This window comes from Haliotis rufescens, unplaced genomic scaffold, assembly GCF_023055435.1.
Source record: "Haliotis rufescens isolate VD_foot unplaced genomic scaffold, xgHalRufe1.0.p SCAF_5, whole genome shotgun sequence".
In the NCBI taxonomy this organism is placed as follows: Eukaryota; Metazoa; Mollusca; class Gastropoda; order Lepetellida; family Haliotidae; genus Haliotis; species Haliotis rufescens.
In genome coordinates, this window is record NW_025964223.1 from 44,151,971 (window position 1) to 44,170,152 (window position 18,182).

General features: G+C 38.9%; 2 protein-coding genes across 2 annotated transcripts; both read left to right on the forward strand.

Annotated features, from left to right (window-relative positions):
- The first annotated feature begins 2,660 nt into the window (after positions 1 to 2,660).
- On the forward strand, positions 2,661 to 5,915 carry LOC124140003 (calcium-binding protein 5-like). Its single transcript, XM_046507328.2, has 5 exons — positions 2,661 to 2,709; positions 4,077 to 4,236; positions 5,127 to 5,249; positions 5,647 to 5,706; positions 5,820 to 5,915. The coding sequence occupies exons 2-5, from the start codon at positions 4,077 to 4,079 to the stop codon at positions 5,828 to 5,830; spliced, it is 354 nt and encodes a 117-aa protein (XP_046363284.1). The 5' UTR covers positions 2,661 to 2,709; the 3' UTR covers positions 5,831 to 5,915.
- Positions 5,916 to 13,644: 7,729 nt separating this feature from the next.
- Positions 13,645 to 17,643, forward strand: LOC124140001. The gene is made up of 5 exons (XM_046507326.2): positions 13,645 to 13,791; positions 15,680 to 15,830; positions 16,950 to 17,072; positions 17,380 to 17,439; positions 17,551 to 17,643. The coding sequence occupies exons 1-5, from the start codon at positions 13,696 to 13,698 to the stop codon at positions 17,559 to 17,561; spliced, it is 441 nt and encodes a 146-aa protein (XP_046363282.2). The 5' UTR covers positions 13,645 to 13,695; the 3' UTR covers positions 17,562 to 17,643.
- The last annotated feature ends 539 nt before the right edge of the window (positions 17,644 to 18,182 follow it).

The window sequence follows — 18,182 nt, forward strand, 5'->3', positions numbered from 1 at the left end:
TCTTTCACCATCTAACGTAATTTAAAACATCTTTTTCATAATCTGTGTTTGGTATATTACATGATAGATATTTGTCTAATTATGACCTTTCAAAATATAAATACCAACTTGTGCTTTCGACTTTCTAAACTTGTCCCATTAAAGAACACTTATTTTTTTAAGATACCATATGGCGACACATGCAGTCAGTAGAGGACAAAGCCCGAGTTTATGTCCATTCTAAAAAGTAACGGCGACGAAGAACGAGGGCTCGAGAACTCCGTCAGTTAAAAAGATATATATTCCAGGTGCCAAATCGTCAAAATCGGCAAAGTTAAAAGGTATTTCAGTCCTAAAAGTACCACAAAAAACACAAAAAAAACCCACAAAAAAACAAAACGACAACCACCAAAGAATAAAGTCTCAGGGCCGGATAAAATAATATATTATTTATTCCATTAGTAAGCATATACGTTATCTTTCAATATATTATTACGTCAAATTAGCAGAGATGTTCAATATATGTGCTCTAACCTTGTTTTTAATCTATAATATACAATATCAATAATAATATGTATTCATCAATAAATTGAGAAAGCTTAAATATTATTATCACATGTTTATATACAAATAGCCAGTTGGCTTCACAGTCAAAGCTGATCCCTCCACATTTCATCCAGAAGTAGCCTGTGAAGATCCGGGTTTGAGTTGGTCTTCAGCAACGCATGGTTGCCCTCAGAAACGACTATGCTTGTCGCAAGAGGCGACGAACGGGATCGGTGGCGGTCTGGCTCGTTGACTGGGTTGATGCATGTCATCGTATCCCCATTGCGTAGATCAATGCTCATGAGGTGAATCACTGGATTGTCTAGTCCAAGGTCCCTTCTTTACAGTCCAGCGTTATAAATCTGGATTATTGCTGTGTGCGGCGTTAAACAAACAAACACAACAAAAAATGAATGCATGTGTGTATCCCTGTTTTTGCATGGATATCTGCTTTCTCAGCCCTGATACATATCCCCCATCAACAATAACAATGCAGAGAGTTAATGAGTGTAACTTGTTCTGAAGTCTTGACGTCCATTTATGGACGTTTTTGTCCAGAGCTAAAAAATCCACAAAACTATTACCAATTGTATGTTCAACAATACACTTATGTTTCTTCTGTTATTCTTGTTTCGCCTGGATTGTCTGGTCCAGACTTGATTATTTACAGACCGCCGTCACATACATGGAATACTACTGAGTGCGGCGTTAAACAACAAACAAACGAACAACATGAAGAAGGAATCAGAAAATAATGAAAATGGCAGCAGCTGTAGCGTATAGTGGCATAACAAAGGCTTTCTGTTAGGAAAAGAATGGTGTACAAGTGTTCTTGATTAATACTTCAACTGAAACACAGTTTGTCATTGTCCCCCTAGCCCCTGAATCCTCGGAGATGTCATAGACGCCGCTAATGTCAATACTATAAAAGGCGATTCATCCAGCATTTCCATCGAGCAATTACCTACTTCTGTTCCACATTTAATGTGAGCATCCATCCTGAATACTCTAAAATAAAATTAGCAGACAGTCTTGTTCATCATGTAAAACTTAGCAAGCTCGACTATACAATAGATCGGTATTATATCAATACGAACTAACTTTCAAAGAAGTGCGTCCGATGCCATTCATTCATTTTCGCCGTCAGCAGCTGGCATCAGATGCACCTCTAACAGCCTGTGGTGGGTTTACTTATCGGTACATGATTGATGAACTGACGAGAAAAGATGGGTTTGGCTCGGTATAGGTCGCTGTATGTGACACACAGGTTAAGCCTGTCTCATTTGAGTGACTAATGCCATTAGCATGTGACATGTCAGTGCTGCAACACACGGTTGATTAATTTCACAGAAGCCATATGTTGTCCAATTTGATGAAGGAATAATGTCATATGCGACAATTTGATTTGTAAAAAACGCACTCAGTAAATCATCCAATTATATTGCAACCACCTGTAAATGATCCAGTCTGGACGAGAGATTGATAGCAGACTTTAATCTCATTTGCAAAGGTCTGAAAATAATCGATTCTGATTTATATCATGTGCAACGCCGCCTCCCCCCCCCCCCCCCCCCCCCCCCCCCCCACACACCTTCTCTCTCTCTCTCTCTCTCTCTCTCTCTCTCTCCGTGACGCCGAAGACCCGGGTTCGATTCCCGACATGGGTACAATGTGTGAAGCCCATTTCTGGTGTCCCCCGCCCTGATATTGCTGGAATATTGCTAAAAGCGGCGTAAAACTATACTCACTCACTCACTCACTCACTCTCTCTCTCTCTCCAAACGTCAGTATTTTGGTGATGTAAACCAAAGCACACATTCCGTTTTTAAATCAGATCCTCAGAAACCTGTCCTAGCATGATCTGTTAAGTCAACTGGTATTATTTCCCCTATATACACGCATATATGTTCCAATGCTAGGAATGTTCTTTAGGAAATGAAACAATCACACAACACCATGTGTGTATACATAAATATATATCACAACCCTGACATATAGCTACGTGTATATGATGCCATCAATTACACAGTGCTAATTAGACATCTACATGACTTGTGGTGTCTAATGTGGTGTTGATTACATTATTCACCGTGTATAACACCTCATCTGTGATAGTGATTATACACCTTCTATATAACCCAGTCCACTTTGAGTCCTTGGCATCCGAACCGAGAGACTATTAAGGTAAGTCAATCTGTGCAGGTTCTATTGAAATTCAAATAGATTTCATTGTTCGCCGCCGATTCTGTTCTGAAGATACTTTGATTAAGATTGTATTTGTTTGTGTCGCTGATCTTATCTCCGTGTACCCGACGGCTCAACAGTAGATGAAATACGTTGAATATGAACCCAAGCACTCGTCTGAATACGTGTATTACCCTTGAATATCCAGGTTAAATGGGTCTTCAGCAACCCATGTTTGTCGTAAAAGGCGACTATGCTTGTCTTAAGAGGTGACAAACGGGATCGGGTGGTCAGGCTCACTGACTTGGTTGATGCATGTCATCGTATGCCAGTTGCGTAGTTTGATGCTCATGGTGTCAATAACTGGATTGTCTGGTTCAGGCTCCATTATTTACAGACAGCCGTTAGCTGGAATAGTGTTCGGCGTTAAACAACAACAACAACAACAAAAGAATACATGTGTGTATCCTCCCATGTTGAAAGATATTTGCTTTCTAATCTCTCAGCACCGATACACAAACCTCATCAACAATAGCGATGCGAGTTTATGAGCACATGCATTATTGAAAAAAAGTGTAACTCGTTCTGAAGTCTTGACGTTTTGTTCATATCTAATTAAAGTCACCTGAACGGTTACCAATTGTCTTCTCCTTCAAACAGAAGAAATTTAACACTGTTTTTAATTTGACATCCGGCGTATGAGAATCCTCAGTCCCCCGTGGAGTATAGTTTTAGTCAGTCTGTACATTTGTCGTGTTTTTCATTTTCCACAGTCCAAAATTACTGCTTAGCCGTATCCTACAACAATCAAAGCTGTATTTTCTTGCAACCAGAAGTTCATTGGGGATAACATTGTGAATCATGTTTGTACATATCTAAACATACAGCAGACACCTTAAATACTTTTATGTTAAAGAAATTGTTTTCTACATTGTCTGAGAATGGACTCAGACACTAGAGAGTGATTAGTACACGTAGCCAAATGCTTCTCCAACTGGGCCATACGAGACAAGTCATGTTGGTGTTCCTCTGGTTATTTAGGAAGCTCACCTGTAATTTCAAGGAAGAAGTTTCAACGAAGAATCGGTATCTGTCAGAATGAGCTTTCGAGTTGGTCAAAGTAGCTGTCAGACACCAAAATACGTTAATAGAAGGTACTTGTTGTTACCCTGCCTGAATCATCTCGGATTAAGGGGCAAAAGCAAGGACTGGTCGGCTCGGAGTCTGTACACACAATGTACGTCGCTATTTAAGTGCAATAAGCTTGAACGCGACGTTAAACACCATTTCACCTAACCTCACCTCAATCAATGTGATAACTAATGTATGCACAGCTGATTGCTTTATGTGCCCATATCTGTTTCCAGATGAGACTGCTCGTGGTGTTCCTCCTGATGGCTTTGATTGTTCTCCCCACGGAGGGACTGTTCCGTCGTCGTCGTCGTCGCAGATGGCTCCGTGTCAGAGGCAGTAGGGTTCTCACTGGCCTTGCTGTTGCTAGCAGACTCGGTCTGATAGGAAAGAGAGGTAAGACGATGAAAATGTTGACCACCATCCGACCTGTAACCGTTTTTATATGAATGTTGTATTGCCAAATTAACGATGTGACATATTCACATAGGTATTAACTGTCGTTAAGGCCGATGTGGCGATTTCAAGAAGCGTCATACGACTCTTGCTCAAAATTCGTTTCATCAGGGTTACAGCATTCAATGCCTTAGTAAAGCTTTCATAAAGTTTTACGATAGACATGTGGAGCACAATTCCACATTTGACCCCTCCGTGACTATAATGATATCCGATACTCTTCTCTACGTTGACTTGTATCATCTTTGCCCTGAACTATTGACGCGCCTTTGCAAAAATTTAATAGCAATGGACACGCTATAAACGACCATATCATATTACTTAATCTTTTGAAATGTTGAGAATTATAAGATTGAAACATATCCTATTTACATATCATAACGTCACATCTTTATTGCTTCTAGGGACATAGGTTAGGCACAGGTTCACATTGCTCTACATTTTGCTTGTAAGAGGCAAACAAATTGGATCGGTGGTAAAGCTCGGTGTCATGGTTAATTGCCGCTGGCGTTCCCCGTCGGCATGGGACGCTGCATATACTGCCAACCACTGGTTTTTCAGGCCTAGACCAGTATATTTACTGGCTGCCATTACAATTACAATATTGATGAATGCAGCATAACACAACAACCAAACAAAGAAACACGCAAAATTCATACCATTCCAATTTGATTTACAAAATAGTAGAATAAAATCATGCATATGTTTTGTTTGTCAATTATAGATATTTTGGTATATACACGTAACTAGGTATTATCATTTCCTGTTGTCGGGGAACTGCATTGTTCGATTATTAATGACATTCACGACCAATCACGTATTTTTGTCAGAGGCACAAGATGACCTTTTCTCTGCTGATCTGAATGAGGATGGGAACATTGACCAATCGGAGGCTGAGAATCTCTTCGACAAACGCGATGCGGAAGAAATCATGCAATCGGCTGACATTGACGGTAAGTAACAAAATAGCAGATGCATAGTTTTAAAACTGTCATATGTATTTATCATGAGAGTCCATTGTGATTCACTTCTGAAAATAAACTTTGTTTGAGTAGTGTAGGGTGTCCTTAAACGCAGATTTTGCCTTGGCCACATGCTCAGTAGGACTGTTGAGGGTTCCTTGCATTTGAACTACATTTATGGCTTGTCAACGTATCCCAAATACGTGGATCGATGCGCAAGATGTCAGTCACTGGATTTTCTGGTCCAGACTCGATTATTTGCAGACCTCTGTCATATAGCTGGAATATTTCTGACTGTGGCGTTAAACAAAAAAACAAAACAACATTTATGGCTGTGATTGTATCCCTCTCTATTTAGCATTCATTGGTTCGTCTTTGTGTGTTTCAGGTGACTCTGTTGTAAGTCATGAAGAGTTCATCCGAGGAGCGGAAGACTTTTTCTCTCAACGTGTGTACTATTCTATTTTATCGAATATAATTATAAAATATCACTGCATTTTTCTAATGATGATATGCGTACCACTCCTCTCTTTTTCATGGCTTTATTTGCTTTTGTTTTAGATGCTGAGTAGACATTTTCGACAAAAGTACAGCAAGATGAAATAATCTGTCAGATTTTCGACACCGGTGCTTGAAAATAAATCAGTGCAGAACAAACTGTTTTTATCATTGTTATTTGTCACTAAATCTGAAAGGACCCGTGAAGATCCCGGGTAGAATAGGTCTTCAGCAACCCATTCTTGTCGTAAAAGGCTACTATGCTTGTTGTAAAAGGCGACTAACGGGATCGGGTGGTCAGGCTCGCTGACGTGGTTGAAGCATGTCATCGATCCCGATTGCGTGGATCGATGCTCATGATATCAATCACTGGATTGTCTGGTCCAGACTCGATTATTTACAGACCGCCGTCATAAAGCTGGAATATTGCTGAGTGCGGCCTAACCAACCAACCAACCAACTTAACCTGGAAGTCGCATACGGTTCACTTAACCTTCAGCAAATGACCAATTACACGGATCTACATTAGATGACATTCGCATACTTTGATTCCATCCATTGTGTTACATTTTTTATGACTCGGGCTTTGATATTTACGTTGTTATTTTAAAGTAAAATAAATAGCACTGCAGTATATAACGGAAGAGAAGTGTGTGTTGTGTTTTACATTTAGTCACTGAGGGAGGAAGTGAATAGTTTTTTTTTCAAGAGGCCACAGTATGTGACCTGTGAACAACACAATGCAAATTATAACCCACACTCAATAACACATCCAACCGGCCTAGTTGTTTAAGGTGGAAATGACTTATGTCGTTCATAAATTTTTAAGTGAAAGAAAAGTTTATGAAGACTAGATTTTGTGTGTTAAGGTTACAAAAAAAACCCCCAAAATCAACGTTCGACGTACGTGAATGAGGCTGTCAGAATGCTGCTATTCAGAACATGCTGGACAGAGGGTTACTTACGTCATATTAATTTGGTTCTACTGCATATTGACAGCGAGGTTTACGTCTTCATGAATGACATGACCTGTAAGACATCACTGTAATACAAACGAGGGGCAAAGATGGATATATATATATATATATATATACTACTTCATGTCCGTTATTCAGTTATGGCCTGATGAGACTCGTACGTGGTACGAGTTGAAAGCGCTAGCCTATTAAAACTGTGTTCAATCTTACTCCACTTATTTAATTATGACTATATATATATATATATATATATATATATATATATATATATATATATACATGTATATATCATTGTGAGGGGTGTATAAATCTGTAAAGGTACATTAATATTGCATAAGCTGTATATGTACATAAGCCAATTGAAATTAATATGCCATAAGCTGATTCATACTGTAATAATCATGTCTGAACCAGACAATCCAGTGACTGACATCATGAACATCGATCCACGTCATCGTGTCGCAATTGCGTGGATTGATGTTCATTATGTCAATCGCTGGATTGTCTGGTTCAGACTCCATTTAGCTGGAATATTGCTGAGTGCGGCGTTAAACAACAAACAAACAATCAAATCATACTATTTGAAAGATGGGCATACGTGGAGTTACCCGACCTTTGATGTGTACACAACACTCAACACACCTACATATTTGTAGGCCGATGACACAACGCTCTTGTCTACAACCCCACGGGGCTTACAGTCTTCCCTTGATTCAGTTCGTTTATATGCCAACAAATGGCGACTCACCTATAATGCCTCCAAGAGTAAATCACTTGTATTCTGCAAAACACGCCAGCGTCATAATAAAGTAACCTACAAATTTGGCGATGCAATAATTGACACTTCCGACTCCGTCAAATATGGCGGAATAATCATAAACAATAATTTATCCTGTAAAGAAAGAATCATGACATGTTGCTCAAAAGCAAGAAAAAGTGTTAATTCACTACGATCACTCGGCCTCAACGACTCAGACCTCCACCCAGTTGCATGTGTCAATATATGGAAAAGAATGATTTTATCTACAAGCTTTTATGGATGTGAATTGTTACCAGCCTTTTACGGTAAAGAACTTGAAATGATTGAATGTACACAACGTTACTTTGCTCGTCATATACAAGGATTTGGTAAAAGACATCCAACCGATTCGTCTATTTCTAACTTGGGTATGTGGTCAATGAATGGCTACATTGATAAATGTAGACTACAATTATTAGGAAGGCTCTGCAATAACGATTGTAACTCAATAACAAAAGACCTATTTTGTGCTCACATTGCTACCAAAGCTTTTGTCAATATTAGCCGTCCAGTAAGCATATGCAACATCCTTCTATATACTGCTAAAAAATACCATTTGGATAACTATATAAAGGGATATACTGATAGCGGTTCGTTCCCAACAAAATCGGCTTGGCGAGCTCTTGTAATCAGACGTCTATCAGAGAATGAACAGTACATCTGGAGAGAGAGACTAGCACAGAGACCGGATCTTTCACGATACCATAAAATTCATAAACGGTTACAAATGCATGTTCTTTATAATGTAATGTATCTCTATCCACATCTAAGACAACCCCTGCAACTTTGTATTAAAATCGGATCAAGAGCAAAAGTGTCGAAAGAATGTAACCATTGCAATAGACATTGCTATGACTATGATTGCCATATTATTTTGCACTGTGAAATGTTTATGCCTGACAGAAATAATTTCTTCTCATGCCTAATTGATAAACTTGATGTAGATGTATACGTGAAAATAGATATGCTTGACGATGATGATATGCTTTCTTTCTTTCTCGGTGCAGATGTCCATGACTTGACAAACGAACTTGATTACGATACTTGGCAAAGCATCATACTGTCTTTCTGCCACTTCGTATGGAATTTAAAGAAATACCTTATGTATATCTACTAGATACCTTACTGCTCTCAAAATGTACATTGTAAATTGTTTATTCATAGCAGTGTATAACATGATTTCTTTGTATATAGTCAAGTAATTTCATTGATGTATTTTAAATAATGTACTTGCCCATGTAAAATCTTCGGATTCAACTCTGGAGGAAATAAAGAAATTCATTCATTCATTCATATCCGTCAGTTCGTTATAAGCGAGTTCGTTATAACCGTAGTTGACTGTATAGAGCCAGAATTGGATGTTTCTCTCTTGAATATTCTGATATTGTTGAATTAAACTCCGGTTTATGAATGAAATACCTGGTCATAAATGAGGTTAAATCAGCAACAGTTGATGAGTTGCGCGCTTTTCAAACGGGATCCCTGAAGACATAAATTGCAGGAAAGAACGACCAACCACAGAGGAAATGTTCATCTTTTGAGATGACAATCGACTTCATCAAGAAAGAAATAGAGAACTTTAGACACGATCAAGAAATGATGTGCATTGATATTGATGCATTACAGGGTCAGATGAATAAACTCGAACATTTTTTAGAGAACAATCGGCTAAAGGAGAGAGTCTAGAAGCATTTTGTTTTGTTTGTTTTACGCCGCACTCAACAATATCCAATCTACTCGTTTATGACGGCGATCTGTAAATAATCGGGTCTTAAAAAAACAGACAACCCAGTGATTGAAATCTTGAGCATCGATCTAAGCAATTGGGATACGATGACATGTATCAACCAAGTCAGCGAGCCTGACCACCCAATCCCATGAGTTGCTGAAGACCTATTCTAACCCGGATCTTCACAGGTCTAGCAGCATTTAGTCAGAGGGACAACGGAAGGTTCCACGGTGTTCCAGAACCAGAGAGGGAAACTCATGACGATTATGCGAATACCGTAATTACTCTTCTCAACGTGTCGAATATAGTATGCCAAATTCAGGAATTATATTGAGAGCACGCCGACTAAAATCAAAGTGAACTGGGATTGAAAGTAAGCCCCGCCCCCTTATTGTCAAGTTTTCATATTCTGATGACAAAATTTAGGCAGTCGGTAAACACCAATCCTTTCTCGTCAGATAACATGGGCATCTCAAACCATGTGATAAATAGTGTAAGACAGATCTAGTTTATTGCAGAAATGCGATGTCGTGGTTGATTGTCACTTTTCAAGATCGGCCGCCTCCAGACGAAAACAACTGAAGACAGATGACAAAAGGCAAACACAGACTTCAGCGAGAAGATCGAGATCAAAGGGTCATTAATGACGGTAGACAGCCGACCCCAAATGCCAACCTGGAGGAGTGAGTGATTGAGTTGGGTTTAACGTCGCTTTAAACAGTATTCCGGTTATATCAAGGCGTGTCAGCTTAATGTGGGAGGAAAGCCCGAAGTGGTGCAGGTCTCAGACGTTTACCACTTCGTTGAAACCGACGAGCACGGGTATGGTGCTGACAAACCTAGAAACATAATCGGAACGAACCGATATTCGAACCCACAATCATAGGTTTCTGGCGTGCCCAAGGGACGCAACTCTGCACAGCGAATCGCGACGCCTTAGACGACTGGGCCACCCGTGCCCTTCAACCTGGAGGAGAAGTCACAACCTTCACTTAGCAATACCAGTGATGCTCCTGAATACGGGCGAGGCCATGGACCAGAGAACCGTCACGCACCAATCCTTACCACTTCCTTATCAGATGAATATTTACTTATTCATTATCATAACGTTTTAACATGGAATATTAACGGTATATCATATAACTCGATGATTTTGATTTTCTGAAATATTTATCTGAGTTTGACTTTCTGTATTTACTAGAAACAGTCAGTGATAAGTTACTATTCAATTCCATATTTATTAGTGTTTACACCTTATATAGCGAAATTCACATGGACGACGGTCGGACGGTTTGTATATTTTGACAAAAATACATCAGAACCATTGCGCACACTTGTACATGTAATGCTTAGTATTGATAATTCTGTTGCTCTGAGAATACTTAAACGGGTACAGCAAAGTAAAAATGATATTTCTTGATAGGTATGTACGTACCAGAGGGGCCCCTATACTATACATCAAGTTGGAAAAACGTTGGTATTGAACTCCTTGAGCAGTGGTTGGATGACAACCCAGATATCCTAGCTCACCGATGGACGCTGTGACAACCCCTCCCGAGAGTTTATCTGACTTAGCCGGGAACGTTTTTTCCAGAAGAAGAAGCGGTGCCACTTAATAGTCGCAATATTATCGCAAGTGACAATATTACCAATAGATTTGAAAGAATATTATTAAAGCTGTGTAATACTTTAAATTTTCATATTCTCAACGGACCCCGAATGAGAATGTACCTTCATATCTGAGCAGGGTTCAAGTGTACACGATTATTTTATCGCTGGAGTTGACGCTTTTCAGCTAGTTGAGCCACTGCATGTAAAGGACACGGTTGAACCGGATCATATGCAATTTAAGCCATTATTGAAAATGCGTAGTCAGCAACATTCAGACTGTAGCTAATGTATATATTTGAAATATCCACCGTGCCTCCCAATCACCTTTGTTATAAGCAACTAAGCTAGCGGATACAAGCATTGATCACGTTTCGAATCATTTGTCCAAGGTTTCTTTACGAAAGCCTAACGGTACGACGGCCTAATGGTGCCTCTTTGGTAGCATATATATAATTATATATTTATTTTTAAATCGAAATTTCGCGATATTACAATTATTGGTTTATTTTCACTAATTTGTTATTTTGGTCGTCATTTCGGGTATATTTTCGTAAATTTCAATTATTTTGCCGTTACTTCCATTATTTACTCGTGGTTTCAATTTGTTCTGCTTTTCAGTTGATGAAAGAGGCAGGGACAAACAAACAATGTGCCTTCACAATATATACTATCAGCATCACCGTTGTGTGTTACTAGGAATGTGACACCACTGTCTCTTCAAAGCTTGTTTGCTCGTTTGTTGATCGCTTACCTCCTATCATCAAAACATATATTGTCTCAAAAGGGATGCGACAGTTCGCTTTGGTGAGACTTGCTGTGTTGTTTTACAATTTGAAGGGTCACTCACCTGTGACGCTCCCATGGATTTGTTTGTTTGTTGTTTAACGTTCGGTATCATTCTGCAATATTCCAATTTGGACAAGACAATCAAGTGATTGACATAATGCGCATCGATCTACGCAATTAGGATACATGCATTAACCAAGTCAGCGAACCTGACCACCCGATCCCGCTAGCCGTATCTTACGAGGCATAGTCGCCTTTTACGGCAAACATGTATTGGGTTGCTGAAGACCTATTCTTACTCTGATCTTAAAAGGGGTACGCCCACACTGAAGAATTATATATCCGTGGCATCAAATATGAAACCCCCCAGAAAATTTGAAAATCCAAAAGTACCATAATAAACACTGAACGAAAGTCAGCAAAGAAGAAGTCTTCAGGGCCGGTTAAAATAATATATTGTTTATTCCGTTAGTAGGTTAGGTCAGGTAAAATATGGTTTAACGTCGTGTCTTCTTCTACTTGTCCCGGACACGTGCCGATTTTATAGTGCAAGCCCACAAAATATTGGCAGCAGTTTAACATGAATACTCCATGGCCACCCCGACACTCCGACACTCCGACACTGTATTCTGACATCGTTTTAGCCCCTTAATGCCTGTAACATGGACCACCGTGTAACGTCTTTTGGTATGACGCTGCCGCGGATCGGACCCCATATCTTTGCTCTCCAGGCAGACACACTACCACTAGACCACGTAGGCATTCGTAGGCATATACATTTTCATTCAATATATTAAAGTAACTATAAGTTCAATAGTTCCGTTTAAACGGTATTGTGATCCATAATTGTGTGCCTCCAAGACAAAATATGCAAACGAAATGTTATGAGGAAGCTTAAATATTCACTGTCACAGGAATTATGTACAAACAGCAAGCAGGTTTCAAAGCGACACTTCATTACACACCGTTAATATAAATGATACCAATTACGATTTTTGTGTGACTATCCAGCATGAGTATAGAACTATTATTTGTTTGTGTTACACCTGAGGCGAAATTATTTTTTCCACCGTTTTCTGGAACAAATTATTTTGTGACAAAAGTACCAGCCTCCTTCCTGTATAACTTAAGATGTGAAATAAGGAGACTGTTGTTTATGTAGAAGATAACATATTTCGTAATTTTACTTAGATTAATTAACACTGGGACTGCAAAACCTCACCGGCTCGCATCAGACACACTCTTACAGGTGGTGGTGAGTCAGCTATTATTAGCAGAATAATATACCTGTATAAGCACCGACGTGAACTTACAGGTTTGGCTTGGGATAGGTTGCTGTATGGGGCACACAGATTAAGTCTGCCACATCATAGTGACAGATGTCATCAACATGGGGCATGTCAATGTTACAATTAATGGTTGATTCTATTTATCAGAAACCATATGTTGTCAATAATTTTTAGAAAGGTCATATGCGATGTTTGATTTGTTTGATGCTTTAGGCCACACTCAGCAATCTTTAATCTACATGTATATTGCAACGGCTTGTAAATGATCGTTTGGATTAGACAAAGGTTTGGCAAAAAGTCACATCGTATGCCATTTTTACTATCAAACACCTCTCAACCCTTTCTCTCACAGAACTCAATGAAAGTCACAAAATCATAATCATAAGAACATCCAACATAAAGATGTGTTTATGCATCACTGTCAAATATTGGCGATACTAGGTCTTCGCGAAAAATAGTATGAAGGGAATTCCAAAGTTGACCATCGTTGAACGATATCAGATTATCAAGAAAGCATTATCAGAATCTCATATTCCTGTCATGGCAACGGGATCCTTTCAGTAGCCTCGCATAAGTTGCATGCATAATCTGTGCCTAGTTTAGCAATGTTCATTGTGAATGAAATAAAACAACCCCAAAACATAATTTATAATCACACGAACACATGGTGATGATGCAAGGCTGCTATCGATTATACAGTGCTGATTGGAACTGACGTCGTGTTGAAATACATTATTCATCGCTTGTCATGCCAAACACCTCATCTGTGAAAGTGATCGTACACCTTCTATATAAACCAGCCAACAATGAGTCCATATCATCCGAATTCGAGAGACTACTCAAGGTAAGTTGCGTTGTGTTGATTTGATTGAAATGCTAATAGTTTTTCATAACGCGAGTGTTCACCACCGATTGTTTAGGAAGATACTTTGATGATGTTCAGAATTGTGCGTATATTTTCGTCACGTAGGGTAACAGGAGTTTCAAGCAAACATCCTTTAAGACATTTGTATTTGTTTGCGTTTCTGAGCTCATCTCACATCTTTCCATCCTGCTCAATGATCGAAAAAGTGTTTTATATCAATCCAATTCCTCGTTTGAACACATATGTGTACCATCCCGCTTTGTAAAGAACTCCGCTTTTTAAGCGCCCAGGACTGATGCACCAACCTCATCAACAATAACGATGCTGAGAGTTTATGTGAACGTACATGTGCCATTGTCAGAAACTATTTAAATCTATTTAATGTGTTGAAGACCAATTGTGGATGATTCTGTCCATTTCCAAATATTCGACAAAACAGTTACCAAATGCCAAACAATACAGTTGTGCTTCTTGTTTTTCATTGTTTTCGCCCGGCCACTCCCGCTGAAGCTGAAGCTGAACCTAATAGTATGACCTACAAACATAACACAGCGATTACAATACGTAGCCATATTCGTCCTCACCACACAAAATAATCCCACAAAATAATAGTCCCGTGAAGATTCCGGGTTAGAATAGGTCTTCAGCAACCCATGCTTGTCGTAAAAGGTGACTATGCTTGTCGTAAAAGGCGACTAACGGGATCGGGTGGTCAGGCTCGCTGACTTGGTTGATGCATCTTATCGATCCCAATAGCGTGGATCGATGCTCATGATATTAATCACTGGATTGTCTGGTCCAGACTCGATTATTTACAGACCGCCGTCATATAGCTGGAATATTGCTGAGTGCGGTGTTAAACAACAAACCAACAACACAAAATAATATATGTTTGTATTTCATGTATTTGTTCAGATGAAACTTAAAGAAAAATAAGAATGCCCATGAAGAGCTAAGTTCAAAGTGTTCGCCAATGATTCTGTTAAAGAAATAGATGATATCCATAGTTTTGTGGTTATTTTCTCCCTGTGTGTTTGGTTAGTGTTTCATGCAGTTATATTGGCGTACGAAAATCCTCAGTCTCCCACTGAGCCTATGTTTTATGATCTTCCGCAGTTCCAACCGACTCTTCCGCTGAAAATGAAAATGTTTTCTCGTTTATAACGACCCATTCGATTAGATAATAGATATCATCCCACTTTTGAAAGTTGTTTTTTATTTATATTTTTTTATGAACCAGATTTAAACTACGGAGTTAATAAACTGTGAACCACGTTTGTCCATATTCTCAAACAAAGATAATTAAATATACATTTTTGTCTCACAGCTGTTCTCTATGAAGATGAGCAGGGATGAGAAAAACACACACAATGATATGAATTGACTCAAATATTGATTACTGTGCGTAGCCAGATTCTTCCTAATACTGGTCGGTATTCATGTTGATGTTGGTTATTTTGGAAACAGACCTGTACTTTAAAATAAGCGGGTGTCAGGGTAGATTCGGTACACGTGATGTTCCTTCAAAATGGATTTCGCGAGAGTGAGCTTTTGTATTGGATTCTGATTCAGAAACCTCAAGTTAAAAAAACCCGAAACACGGTTGGTTTGAATCTACCATGACAAAATGACCGCAGATAACCGAAGTCCTTGGTGATAATAATTATAATTAGTTTTTATTCTCACTTTGGAATTTGTTTGAACATCCATCTAAACCCAATATGTATAACTGAATTACTTTTAAGAGTGGCATTAAAACAAAATACACTAACACACACACACACACTTGCTTTTAGTTGTCCGCCATTGGTTTTCCTGTAATTATAATGCATAACTGATTCTTTTATGTGCCATTCTCTGTTTCAAGATGAGACTGCTCGTGGTGTTCCTCCTGATGGCTTTGATTGTTTTCCCCACCGAGGGTCGTCGTCGTCGTCGCAGATGGCTCCGTATCAGAGGCAGAAAGATTCTTACTGGCCTTGCTGTTGCTAGCAAACTGGGACTGATAGGAAAGAGAGGCAAGACAATGCTGACAACCATCCGATCTTCAAGTTTTGTAGTGCCAAATTAACGATGATAACTATTAACATACATATAGTAACAGTCATTATATATGGTAGATTTGGCGTTTAATCCTAAAACACATACTCACTCATTCAGTTATCTACATCTAAAACAATGACGGAGAGTAATTATTCATTTCATTTCTTTTTAAATCAGGGCGCTCGTCATGACCTCGATGACCCGGGTTCGATTCCCGACATGGGTACAATGCGTTAAGCACATTTCTGGTGTTCCCTGCCATGCTATTGCTGGAATATTGCTGAAAGCGGCGTAAAACCAAACTCACTCGCTCACTTTTTAAAAATCGTTTCAACAAGTTATATCACGCGAGTGTTGCTTCAAAGTTATGCCCAGTGGAGTACCCTTTTTTGACTTGTCCAACTTGTTACAGTGTTTGGTCAGGTTCACTTTGCACTCTAGTATAATTGCGACGGAAACGCTATAAACAACCATGTTGATCTTGTTCTATAATGTAGAGAACAATATCATATTGTAGAAAATAATAATGTCCCAAGACCTCAGGGACACAGATTAAAAGAGGTCAATAGCACGCATTATATTTTGCTTATAATAAGAGGCGATTAAATGGGATCGGCCGTGAATTTCGATGTCTTGGTTGATTGCAAATATTGTAACCTGACGTTGAACATAATGCTAACCAGTGGTTAATCTTGCCTAGAGATTTATATTTACAGGCTGGCATTGAAAAATTGATATACAGTCAACTACGATTTTAACGAACACGCTTATAACGATTTGACGGATAAAACGTACTGTTGTTTTTGTCCCGGGCATTTGCTGTATATATCATGTATATATGCTTATAACGAACTAAAATTAATGGTTCCTTTGCATTCGTTATAACCGTAGTTTACTGTTTGGCTGACTGCAGCATAACACAACAAACAAACATACCATTGAATAACATACGTGTCTTGTTTGTCAATTAAAACATCGTTTTTACAGCTAGGTATAATAATGAATTATTCTGTTGTGGAAGAACTGCCTTGTTTCTGTACTGATGAAGACATTAACGAACTCACGATTCATGTAATCTTTCACGTATTTTCTAGATGTGCAAAATGAACTTACCTCTGCTGATCTGAATAAGGATGGGAACATTGACCAAACAGAAGCTGAGAATCTCTTCGATAAACGCGATGCGGAACAAATCCTTGAAATGCTTGACATAGATGGCAAGTACCGAAATAGCAGATGCATGCCTTGGGAATGTCTTTTTTATCTTTGTGCTTCACGTCTGAACATAACATGTGAAAGAGTACAATGTACTTACCGTGACATAATGGGTGCTTCTTGTAACGCAGTTTATAAAAAAATCCCTGATCACCAGTGTACCATGACTGTAAACGTTGCAGAGTCCTTGCAACTGAACTGTGTTGCTTCAATTCTCGTACATTATATATCTTGCAGTGTCTTGACTTTTTTTTATTGTATACCTGCCAATTTGATTAAGCATTCCTTATTTCCTTTTTCTGTGTACAGGTGACTCAGTTGTAAATCATGATGAGTTCATCCGAGCAGTGGAAGACCTTTTCTCTCAGGGTGGGTGTTCTATTTTATCGAATATAATCATCATATGTCATGAATTTCTCAAATGATGATATGCGAACTACTTCTCTCTTTATCAAGGAATGTTTTCGTTTTTTGTTTTAGATGCTGCATAGATACATTCGACACAAATCCAAGATGAAATAACATGTCAGTTTTTCTACACTGATGTTTGAAAATAAATCATTGCTGAACAAACTCTTCAACAACTGTTATTTGTCATCTAACCTGACAGTCACAGTGCAATTAACCTTTTTGAAAAGACCAATATCATATTCAACTACCAGAATCTGTGTAAGATTCGTATATTTTGATTCCATGTGTTTCACGTAAATAAATACTACAAAACCCTTCCAATATCAAATGTTCATAGAAATAAAAGCGACAAAACAATGTAGGCAAGGGCCAGGTCTCACTTGTAAATCAAGTGATCACAATAGGTGTTGGACTTGCGTTTGGAAAGAAAATCTTCTGTAAGGAGAAACCCATTCGCAAACACCTGACAAGGAGGGTGCACCGTAAGAACATGAATTGTTGGTTTGAGATGACATACCTAGAAGCTCCCTTGTTAACCACAGAACACCAACAGAAGGATTGTCGTTTTGTATCGCCCAGCACGGTCATCAGAGAGTTGGCTGAATCCGGTGAACTTGGAATCTTATTACATGCTGATGTCAGAACATGCATGCAGAACATTTGATACTGGACATGTTCCTATGAGCATCTAGGAAAATGTT